This window comes from Sinocyclocheilus anshuiensis, unplaced genomic scaffold (genome assembly GCF_001515605.1).
Source record: "Sinocyclocheilus anshuiensis isolate Anshui unplaced genomic scaffold, SAMN03320099.WGS_v1.1 scaffold874, whole genome shotgun sequence".
Lineage (NCBI taxonomy): Eukaryota > Metazoa > Chordata > Actinopteri > Cypriniformes > Cyprinidae > Sinocyclocheilus > Sinocyclocheilus anshuiensis.
Window position 1 is genome coordinate 963,131 of NW_015538065.1, and position 12,185 is coordinate 975,315.

Here is a 12,185-nt window from a genome sequence, read left to right on the forward strand (position 1 = left end):
AAATAAATTAACTAACATTAAATTTGAATGCCTATACAAAACTGGAAATAGGCTAAGTAAACATGTATAATATGTAACCAAATAAATAAGAAACTTGGAGCTTGGAGGCACGGCATACAACTTGATGTAAAAATAAATAAATAAATGACACCAAGTTTAAATAAAGTAAAAATCAGCAAACAATATGGAACCAATTAAATGAGAAACGAATGTTTAAAAAAACTTATAATGTTACAAAAGATTTATATTTTAAATAAATGCTGTTGTTTTGAACTTACAGTTAAAGAATAAAAATATTTCCCCAAAAATATTAAGCAGAACAGCTGTTTATCAACTAGGACGCAGAATTTTGCAATGAAAAAAGTGACAGTAAAGCATTTATAATGTCCTAAAATATATATTTCACATCAATGTTTCTATTCATCAAACAATCCTGAAAAAATGTATCATTGGTTTCCACAAAAATATTAAGAAGCAAAGCTATTTTCAACATTGCTATTAATAATAATGTTTCTTGAGCATCAAATCATCATGTTGGAATAATTTCTGAAGGATCATGTGACACTGAAGACTGGAGTAATGATGCTGAAAAATAAGCTTTGCCATCACAGGAATAAATTAGATTTAAAAATGTTAAAATTGAAAACAGTTATTTTAAATTATGACGTCACAACATATCTATTTAGATTTTTTAATAAAATAAATGCATCTTTGGTGTGCATAAGAGACCTTTTTTCAAAAACTTATGGGACCCCAAACTTTTGAACAGTATATATTATAAATATTTATTTATTTTAATAAATATTTATAATATTTCAGTTAATTTAAATATTAATTTATTTAACAATTGATGGCTAATATATGTAATGATACAATTCAATACATTTATATTTAATCAAAATAAATTTATTATAATGATTGTTCTGCAGATTAACATAGGATATATGAGGCTTAATTACTATATTGGCTTGTTTCTTTTTGTGCCGTTCTCAGACTGAAAACTCGACCAAGCTCAACAAATGTTCTTCTTTGTTCTCCCGTATCTACGAGGGCTTTGAGCTCTCTCTGCTTTCACACCGAGGCTTCCTCACTTATTCCGTGGCCATCACCTTATTCAATGCCGGCTACTTCATCCCTTACATTCATCTGGTCGCCCACAGCCGTCACATTGGTTTCACTGAGTACCAGGCAGCCTTTGTAATCTCTGTAACTGGTGTGGCAGACATCATGAGCCGTGTAGCCTCCGGCTGGTTCTCGGACCTGGGCAAAATGCGGATGCAGCACATGCTGGTGGTGTGGACTGGGTTACTGGGGCTCTTTCTGATGCTCATTCCTGTTGCCGTGGTTTACTCGGGACTGTTGGTTGTCAGTGGGGTCTATGGGTTTTGTGCAGGAGCGATGACGCCGCTGGCGTTTGCGCTGGTGCCGGAAATCGTAGGTATAGAGCGAATGCTGGGAGCCCTTGGCCTGCTGCAGCTCATAGAGAGCGTCGGAGGGCTGCTGGGAGCGCCACTGTCTGGTAGGAGCTCATGAGATCATCACAATAGTTTTATTTAAAGGAAATGTTCACTCAAAAATTAAAAAATTTTTGCTGAAAATGTAATCACCCTCATGCCATCCAAGATGTAGATAAGTTTGTTTCTTCATCGAACAAATTTGGAGAAATTAAGCATTTCATCACTTGCTCACCAATGGATCCTCTACAGTGAATGGGTGCCGTCAGAATGAGAGCTGATAAAAACATCACAATAATCCACATGACTCCAATTTGTCTTGGGAAGTGAAAAGCTGCAGGTTTGTAGGAAACAAATCCAACATTAACACATTTTAAACCTAAAACGGTTGCTTCCGACTAAAATATGAGTCCTCTATCCATAACATTGCTCTCTCCATTAAAAAAAATGGTCTTGTCTGAATCATGAGAGAAATATGCTCAGATCAAGCACTGTTACAAGCAAACAGTTATAAACATTTCAAAACAAATATGTTGGTAAATTTTGATGTGAGTGGACAACAGCGGATGGAATTTCTGGAGGAGGCATTATTATGGATTTTGGACTCATATTTTAGCCAGAAATGACGCTTTAAAGTTAAAATGCCTTAAAGATGGATTTGTTATGAACACAGAGCTTTTCACTTCACAAGAAGTTAATTGATGGACTGGAGTTGTGTGGATGCTTATGGATTATTGTGATGTTTTTATGAGCTGTTTGGACTCTCATTCTGACGGCACCCATTCACTGCAGAGGATCCATTAGTGAGCAAGTGATATAATGCCAAATTCCTCCAAATCTGTTCCCGTGAAGAAACAAACTAATCTAAATCTTATATGGCCTGAGGATAAGTACATTTTCAGCAAATATTCATTTTTGGTTGAACTATTCCTGTAAAAGGCCAACAAAATTGATTTTGATCTTTAGGTTTACAATCAGCATTGAAATGATTGTTCCATCTCCATTTTTCCCTCCCAGGCTGGCTGAAGGACTATACTGGGATGTACATGGTATCTTTTATCGCTGCTGGAAGTTTCCTCGTGTTAGGTATGTTAGTTACAATGACTCTTCCCTATTTCTGGTCTTGTACGGCCCCTCCACCCCCATCACCTTTAAAGAAGAAGTCTCAGCATGAATCCATTGAAGATGGACTTCTCAAACAAACTCTGTCCTCAAATTCTGTACCTGAGATACTCTGTCCCTTGGATGATATACCCTACTTGGATAAGGAGTAAAAGGTGTGTTGGAAGAGTGATGTTACACATCTAGTGCAAGAATGAGAAGAAATACCTCAGGAAATGATGCTTCATACTAATTTAGGGAAAATATTTAGATTTTTTTAGAAGGATATTTTGCATTGTCAGACAGGATATAGGCAACTATTGGCATTGGAATCACAAATCATATTGCACTGAATGGTTTTATACCAGATTTTGCAGTAAAACTTTTTGTGGGTAATTTCAGTTAGTGAAATGTCCCCCATGCCAAAGAAAAATTATGTGAAATTTGCTATTAGTGCTTTTCGCCTAATAACAAGACAATCAATTTGATGGAAGTTTTGAGAGCGTTTGAAAAGCAACAGTCAGTTTACAGCTCAAATTTACAGTTAGCCTAGACAGAACAAATCTGTCTTAATGTTAAATCTGGATTGTTTACTCATTCCTTATATATATACAAGTAGGCAAACACGTTTTTGGACATGCAACAAAAATTATTGCACTTCAAAAGTTGTATAACGGGATAATAGCAGCATAAATCCTTATGACATAAATGCAGTAAAGTATCTTTGCAGTTATCAAGACCAGCTTTTCTTTTTGATTAGATAATAATGGCATTTTATGGTTGCCACAGTCAGACACCACAGCTGCAGCTGTACAGTGTAATTTTAGTATAATTTAGATACTGTTATAGTTTTTATATTTTCAGTTTTCATTTTATTTAGCTTTACTGATCAATCAACAGTATCCTTACTGCAACTGTATCCATATCCTGATGTAGAGTTAATCTTTCTTAGACTTTCAAAATATGCAAAAAGTTTGCATTTGGAAAGCTGTCAGTACTCGTTCTAAAAAGCCATCTTTATAGTTATACAAATAATTTTAGAGATACTTTATTAATAGCTCTAGTATTTTTCTGTTCTGAAATCATTATCTTTTTTATTTAAAAATATATTACATTGAATTAAATTATTATTAATTTAAATTAAATTATTTTATTATTTTAATTTTAAAAATATTGTCATAGTTTTCCCTTGTCAATTCAAAATCACCATCAAATAAGGATTTGTGCTGATATTGTCCAAATACCCCACTTTGACTTGACCGTTTCTGAATTTGAGGGCACAGTATATTAAATACCATGGTATAACACTGTACCTTGGTAGTGCAATGTTACTATTTCTAAGAGTATGCTGGCAAAATACTATTTATTTTAACTGATTGTTTTAATATTTTATTAAAATTTTTGTATTGTAAATTATTGTGACACACTTCACCTCCGGCCTTCCCTGACAGGAATTTAATTATGATGCACAAATACAGCTTCAGGGTTTGGTGGAAAGACTGATGCTTGTGGTTTTTACTGTTACTGAGGAGCATTTTGTATTCATGGCTAGTAAAACCTGAAGGCTGCTAGCAAGAGTTTTCTAGATTCCAAACCAGCTTTTAACTGCTTAGTCATCATCACATATCTGTCACATCAAGCAAAAGCTAAAATGAAGGCAAAACATTTTCTTTTGCCAGTAAGTTTGGTGCTGGAGGCTACTTTAGTACAGTATACAAAAGCAGGAAGGCAAGCTAAATGCTAACACAATGCTAATCCTTTTCTGCTCATGTAGAGCATTTTTCTTTCACTTTTTTTACACACAACTTGCTGTACCTTACGTTGTTCTTTAGTTGCATATGGAGGAATATGATGATCACACATTGTTAATGTTACTAGCATTGTCGGAGACATGGCATTTTAATGTTGTCTTTTCAGGGTCAAACTGGACCATGTGATTTGTGTATTACATTGATACTTTTTTAAATATTGTATGATGGGAATCTTGCCCAACATAAAGGGCTTTTACTGTGATCTTCAAGATCCAGGGTTCAGAGTGAATATTGACTTACATTTTCCACTGAGGTCGCTGACGTAAACAAATTCACTTAGAAATCATTGACCAAACTAAAGTCTTTGTGTTACACATTACATTCTTCAGCGCCTTTTTGTTTTCATTTTAAATGTTTATTTCACTTAGTGCAAGAGCTTTACTGTGCACAAACTGGTGTAGGTTCATTTAAACCTTGTCAGTTCTCTACTTCCCATGGGAAAACCTTGAATACTAGTCACTAATGCTGTTTTAAAGATACACTTCTCATAAAACCAAACACGTGAGCCTGAGAGTCAATGAGCTCAGCTACAGCTAGACTTTGCTTTCTCATGTGAGAGGCCCTTATTGCTGTGAGATTAACAGCACTGCCTTTACACACGGTTGTCTTCAAATGCACTGTATTAATGCAATTATACATGCTCTTTAGCCTATTGACCTCAATATGCTTGCATATATGAGAAGTGAGACTTGGATGAATTTGGATCAGTTAAGTCATATTTTATAGCTTTGGAACTACACTGCACAAGATGACTTTTGATCTAATTAAAAGGTTGAATGAAATTTGCCATCTGAGCCAGTCGGGTAGTTTTACCTTTTACCTTTAATCAAGTTACCAGCCCATATCTTGTGCGTTATGTTTTAATTTTCCAAGAAGCGCACAGCATGGCAAGACGGGTTTTACTGGAACAGTACAGTATAAAACTGTGTTTTAGGTAAACAGATTTGTGTTTTAATGTGGTTGAATAAAAGGCTATTTCTGTTTTTATTGTACTATTGTCTCCTTGTTATATACAGTGGGTACGGAAAGTATTCAGTTCTTCATAGGTTCTAATCTAATATTATGATCTTTTTATGAAGAATTATGGTATGAAACATAATTTAAACTAAGATATTGTGACAGAAGTACAGGAACATGGAACTGAGCTGGATATATTAAAAATATATACAAATAATTGATATATCCATGTGTGAAGTCAGGTTCGTTCAAAAGTTTGAGGTTGGTAAATTTTTTTAGATTTTTTGAAAAAAGTCTTATGCTTACCAAAGCTGCATTCATTTGATCAAAAATACAGTAATAGTGTGAAATATTAGAACTAAAAAAATGTTTTAATTTATTCCTGTGATGGCAAAGCTGAATTTTCAGCATCATTACTCCAGTCTTCAGTGTCACACGATTCTTCAGAAATCATTCCGATATGCTGATTTGGTGCTCAAGAAACATTTCTGATTATTATCAATGTTGAAAACTGCTTAATATTTTTGAGGAAACTGTAGTGCACATTGTTTCAGAATTATTTGATTAATAGAAAGTTCAAGAGAATAGCATTTATTTAAAATATAAATATTTTGTAACATCATACATGTCTTTACTGCCACTTTTTGAACAATTTACTGTGCCCTTGATGAATAAAACTACTGAGGAACAAAAAAAAAATCTTAGACCCCAAACTTTGAATGGTAGTTTAAGTGTTAATGGTGTTTTAATTCTCAAAAATGTAAGTCGCATAATAAGTCATGAATCATTTCTTTATTTCGCTACACATTCTACCGTTTTCACGGTTATTCATTTATACATGTTGTTTAGAACATTGCATGCTCACAAAACACAACAATTGACCATTTTCAAACGGGTTGTTCTTATAAAAAGAGAAATTAAAATTATAAAGAAAAGAAAATTAAAATTATACAGGAGAACCAAGAAAACAGTGATCTCTCACCCAAAGTAACAAGTACATTCAAGTTGCATTAACACTGTGGCTCACAACATAGTGAATAAAAAGAAGAAAAGCAACTTGTCCACTGAAAATCATCTGAATGAGGAAAAATTCATTGCCATCTAAATGAGAAACACAGAAAAGTCCACTCCACCTCTACAGTCTGGCTTGTTGTCTTGCTTTCATACCATTTGGAATGTAAACTTGCTCAAATTATAAATTATTCGGCTACAGAACATCTGTGAAAAGAAGAAATAACTAACAGGAAACACCAAATGACTGATGACATCCTAAAGCCTAAACCGGGATAAATACGCAAAAACCCAGATGTTTAGACCCACACTCATGTATGCCAGACAAACCAAATGATGCAGCATTTCATTTAGTCTACTGGAGTGAGTGTGTGTGTGTGTGTGTGTGTGTGTGTGTGATTGTGTGTGTGTGTGTGTGTGTGTGTGTGTGTGTATTGGTGTAACATTGACATCTAGTGGTCAGGTGGTTCATTTCATGTCAGCGCTACGGCGCTTAAGCTTCTCTGGATTGTTGGAGGCCATTTGGGAGAAATCCCTGAAAATGTCATGATAGGTATCATCACCTGTAGGAGGAAAGAAATACATAGAAAAAAAATATTAGCTGAACATTGTCTTACAATCATATTCTTTATGAGAGTGAATATTATACCCCTGTGTGTGGAAAGTGATTGAAACCTGGAGTCTAAAGAGTTTAACAAGGTCAGCTTGAGAACACCACCACCCAGAGGAAGAGCTTTGATTTGGATTTATAACTGTACATAAGTGCAGTGGTTATGCATACATAAAAGCATAGGGAAGCAGTAAATTACCTGTAGCACGCAGTGCAGAGGACACACACTGCAAGCAGTAGACACCTGGCCACCCGTCTCAGGACATGCACATACACGCACGCACGCACAAACAGCAAAAACAGATTTGTATACAGAGACACAGATGGACAAACTGCCTTATACAAGCCCCACAGCAAAACAACAGATGCAAAAAGCATACGCACCACAAGAAAGCACACCTGTAAAAATCTGGCACTGCAATAAGACTATCAGATTCAGAGTAACAGAATTCTACTGGAAAGCCAAATATTACAAGTGATCATAACAAATGATCACCATGAACTGAGCTTTAGACTGCATTTGCAGTTTGATGTTTTGAATATAGTTATGATGGTCAGTTGTAAACATGTTGGTTGAATGGTGATGATACCCCATACAATGCCAAATATCCATAACCACACCATAACAGCTGAATCATTTGTATTTTCTGAAGGAATTACTAGTGCTTGCAAGGCAACATCATTAGATAAATGGTATGATTAGATAAATAATTAGACAATTTAAGAGGGAGGATGATAGAACAATAGAATGTTAGAACGATAGATAGAACGATGGATGGATGGATAGATTTGAACACTGTGTTAATGTAAGTCAATGGGAGCTTTTCTAAAATAGGTTATGTAAAAAAGTGGGGTCTATATGTTAGAAAATTCAAGTTGAATTGTGTAATTGTGGCAAATTGTAAAGAAAAATTACAAGAAGAAGAGAAATTTCAGCATGCTGATGTCTTGCAAGCACTGTAATGACCGGCTGTGGAGTTTATCCTTTACATTATGTTAAACAAAGTTGTAATGCCTGATCAGGTCTGAATGAACATTAAATAAATCAAATACAACTTGTTAGTGGAGCAGTATTCAGATTTTTCAAACATCTGAAGCCTATGATGCCACTATACATTCCACTTAAGGTGTTTCTAATAGCTGAATAAACACCAGCTATACAAACAAGATCAGATTTGTGTAAATGCAAAATGTCACATTACACATGCAAAACCATACTCCGTACAAACAGTACTGATACCACCTAATAAAACATACTACATAACATTTTATCAAAACATTACCATAGGTACTAAAAGCACTGAACAGAAGTCCAATTCGTTCCTTGCTACCGATGCACAGTTATCTATTAACATTCGGTGTTTCTATACATTTTAAAGTGCTTTATCAAAGTGCTCAAATCCACATACTGTCCTTTCTTTTTTTAATTCTCTGTTAAGCTCGGTTTTCAATTTTAAATGTACAGTCAGTTAATTCTGGCCACCTGGTGCCCGGCCACTGAGATGGTTCTTGATAGTTTGAAAGCTTTTCTTAGTGTGTCCAATCACAGACCCAGTCCCGCCCCCACCACTAGAGCCCCGCCCCTCAGAATGACCTGATGGAGTGCCATCCATCTCCCGCATCTCCTTGTTCATCTTGGCTATCCGGAGTCTAGGAGGAAAAGCACAGTGGATGATAGGTTAATTGAGTTATTAGCAGGAAGCACCTCATCAAATGTACTGTAAGCTAATTAGTGTCCTTTTCAGCTGATACTCTCTAAGACTACTTACAGCGTGACGATGTCAGCGTTGGCATTATCTATGGCAATGCCGATTGGGTCCCTGTCATCAATGTCTTTTGCATTGTAGTCCGCTCCTCTCTTAAGAAACAGACACACCAACCTACGACAACACAGAGAAACGTTTGAGTGACATGTTTGACAGTACATGTATAACAGCAACACTGAGTATCGATACTGATTTGATTCAGTTCGTGATTCATTTTTTATTCTGATTTCATATAGGTCTGATTCGATTCTGATTCATTTGGACATACAGTATAATGTCCAATTTGCTTACATATGAAAAAAATTCTAAGGGAACCTTTAAAATCGGAACATTACAAAAATATTGATTTTTAAAATTACTAACAAGGCCCAAACTATGCAGTGCACTTTCTATTATTTTCATTTTGTACTTTAATAGATAATAATCAACAGCCAAAACTGCTCTTTGGATACTATCTGAAGTAAAATTTAAATTGTATTTCTTATGTATAACTGGCATTGTAACAATATGCAAATTATTATTAAATTATGAACTCCAATTAAAGAGTATAAAAAGGTTGTTTGTGTGATTGCACCATATGTTTTTTATTCACCAAAAAAACCTTTAAAAGAATCATTCAGTGAATCAGTCTACACTAGTAGTGCAATATTATAGTGCTATGTCTCATATTCTATCAAATAAAAATTAAGGTATTCATTTAAATTATTTTCTTCTGTTTTTATTTCTTTAAATCTTTTTTATGATTAATTTATATATATATATATAACCCAAACAATGCAGTACATTTTCATCTATTTCATTTTTGTCCTTGAACAGATGCTATATATATGACTTATTTTGCAAAAAGGCTTTACATTCATCTGCAATATCATATATTCAACAGCAGGGTGCACCACTGCTGAAAAGTGTTGCAGGAAACACTGACGGAGAGATCAATCTTAGGATTTTAAGAATCAGTATTGCAATTGTTCAAATGAAGAATAATCAGAATTATTCAGAAAAACTACTTTTTTTTTTTTTTTTACCCAAACCTAGTATCTAAGCCTGTGTTACCCTGTATGTCCTAGTATGGTAGCATGATGTAGTGGTCTCCTCCCGTTTGAGTCCACCTGGTTAACATTAGCACCGTTCTGTAGGAGAAACTCACAGGCTGCCAAGGAATTCTGCAGAGAGAAATACACAGTAATTATTCACTGTAACACTTATGCAATACACACTCAGTCTCAGATCATGAACAATGGACTCTCTCTCTCTCACACACACACACACACACACACACACACACTTACAACCATAGCGGCTTGTATTAGTGGAGTTTTGCTGTCTTCAGCCACATTGACCCAGTTGACATCAGCGCCGTGCGCCAGAGCGTCTGCCATGAGAGGGAAATGCTGCATTGCTGCAGATCGATACAGCAAAGCCCCGGGATGAAGACCACTCAGATCCTCCTCTTCATTATTCTCTGTACATAGAGAGTGAGAGTGAGGAGTTTGTGTGGTCAAATGGATGTATGAACATCATATCTGTGTGTGTGTGTGTGTGTGTGTGTGTAACCTTTATGAGAGCTGGAATTGTTCTTCATTATGTCACTTGGGTTCAGGCCTGTAGGGGAAACATCAAGTAACAGCCCACTGATTAGATCAGTAGAAACTGGAAGAGACACTTATTTTCATTGTTTCAATTTACTAGTGTCTTCATGCTTGTTTGCGTGTCAAAACTACAGTTACTACAGTATTGCTTTCTTTCCTGTTTTTAATGCAATTTTCAGATTTACTGTATATTTCAGTTTGGTTATTGTTTATTTTGATAGTGACAGTTTAGGTTTCATTTTATAGCCATATTTCTATTTAGTTTTCATATATTTCTTGTTTAAGTGATAACAGTTAATGAATTAGTTAGGGAAGCAACAGAGTTTAAATTTACTTCTCAAAAAACACAGACCTTTGTGTATAGACACCACATATGTATTGGTTCTCATACTTTATGACCTATAAATTTCCATGTTTTTTTCCAGTCGTTTGTGACAAATACAGAGGTTACACTCACATATTTCTGTCACTGGCAATAGAAATTCCAATGACTTCTTTAAATTGTATTCATTTCCATGACTTTTCCATGACCTTTTTTAAAGAATGTATTAATTTCCATGGCAGTTGTGGAATCAATAAAATTATGATCAATAAATTTACATGTTTTTTTCCCAGTCATTTGTGACAAATACTGAGGTTACACTCACATGTTTTCTATATTTATACTGACTACAGAAATTCCAATGACCTTTTAAAATTTTATTAATTTCCATGATTTTTCCATTAACTTTTTTTAAAGACTGTACTAATTTCCATCATGGCTATTCCATTACCTTTTTAAAGATTTTATTCATTTCCATGACTTGCAGATTTTCCAAAGTTTAATGTCACTCTAATGCATTATTTCATTTACACTGAATTATTACCCAGCTGCATCTTCAGGATTTCAGTTGCATCGTTTAAAAACAGAACCACAAGAGGATACAGTTTAATGTTCACGAAACCGACCTTGACTCAGCATACTTGTGCACTCTTGACTGCAAGCTACATGAAAGTTTGTTTATAACAGAATGCAAGGTTCTCTCTGGTGTCTGTGGTATAATTAGTGTCCATCTTTGTTATCAGTATCAGTAAATTTACTGGCATCTCATTGCCATCTGCGTGTAGGATGTCTTCCCCCACACAGACACACAGGTCAGGTTATTCCATGTGAGGAGTGTTTGAGGACTACTAAAACAGTTATTTATGTTTAGTTAGTTTTTCAACTACTAGTTTTAGTGTAGCTGCACTTTAGTTTTTCATTTATTTTACATTAAAGGAATAATTAATAATAAATGACTCACGCTCAGGCCATCCATGATGTAGGATCGGAATAAATTTGGAGAATTTTAGCATTGTATCACTTGCTCAGCAATGGATGCTCTGCAGTGAATGGGTGCCGTCAGAATGAGAGTCCAAACAGCTGATAAAAACATCACAATAATCCACAAGTAATCCACACCACTCCAGTCCATCAGTTAACTTCTTATGAAGCAAAAATCTGCTTGGACTCTTATTCTGACGGCATTCATTCACTGCAGAGGATCCACTGGTAAGCAAGTGATATAATGCTAAATTTCTCCAAATCTGCTCTGGTTAAGAAACAAACTCTTCAACGTCTTGAATGTTCTGAGGTTGATTAAATTTTCTGCAAATTTTCATTTTTGGTTGAACTATTCATTTATTTATTTTTTGTTATTTCAGTTTTTTTTTTTTTACCCAATAGTTTTTGTCTTGTATTACAATAACATACTATGTCTTTCTATGCAGAATTGTAGAGGATAAACAAAGATAAATACAGTTTCTTGGGCGCATGACTGTGCATGTAAATGTGTAAATTCTAGCATGTTTTTTGGCATGTGTGTCTGTGTACCTGTGAGTCGTGGCAGAGTGGCTCCGGTGGGTTT

At 35.0% G+C, this 12,185-nt stretch overlaps 2 protein-coding genes across 2 annotated transcripts in view; one reads left to right on the forward strand and one right to left on the reverse strand.

Moving 5' to 3' along the window:
• Positions 1–905: 905 nt before the first annotated feature.
• Positions 906–3,709, forward strand: LOC107683537 (monocarboxylate transporter 13-like). The gene is made up of 2 exons (XM_016479606.1): positions 906–1,519; positions 2,472–3,709. The coding sequence occupies exons 1-2, from the start codon at positions 1,228–1,230 to the stop codon at positions 2,726–2,728; spliced, it is 549 nt and encodes a 182-aa protein (XP_016335092.1). The 5' UTR covers positions 906–1,227; the 3' UTR covers positions 2,729–3,709.
• Positions 3,710–6,049: 2,340 nt separating this feature from the next.
• Positions 6,050–12,185, reverse strand: part of LOC107683535 (arf-GAP with coiled-coil, ANK repeat and PH domain-containing protein 1-like) — a 22,044-nt gene continuing 15,908 nt past the window's right edge. Inside the window, exons 19-24 of the mRNA XM_016479604.1 lie at positions 10,265–10,312; positions 10,000–10,172; positions 9,764–9,873; positions 8,714–8,824; positions 8,539–8,594; positions 6,050–6,897 (exon numbers count right to left, since the gene is read on the reverse strand). Of these exons, the coding sequence (XP_016335090.1) occupies positions 6,803–6,897; positions 8,539–8,594; positions 8,714–8,824; positions 9,764–9,873; positions 10,000–10,172; positions 10,265–10,312 (593 nt within the window). The 3' untranslated portion in view covers positions 6,050–6,802. The remainder of the gene's footprint in view (positions 6,898–8,538; positions 8,595–8,713; positions 8,825–9,763; positions 9,874–9,999; positions 10,173–10,264; positions 10,313–12,185) is intronic.

Coding starts and splice junctions, on each gene's coding strand:
- LOC107683537 (XM_016479606.1), top strand. CDS start 1,228: ATGAGCCGTGTAGCCTCCGGCTGGTTCTCGGACCTGGGCAAAATGCGG. Junction 1,520..2,471: donor GCTGGGAGCGCCACTGTCTG/GTAGGAGCTCAT, acceptor TTTCCCTCCCAG/GCTGGCTGAAGGACTATACT.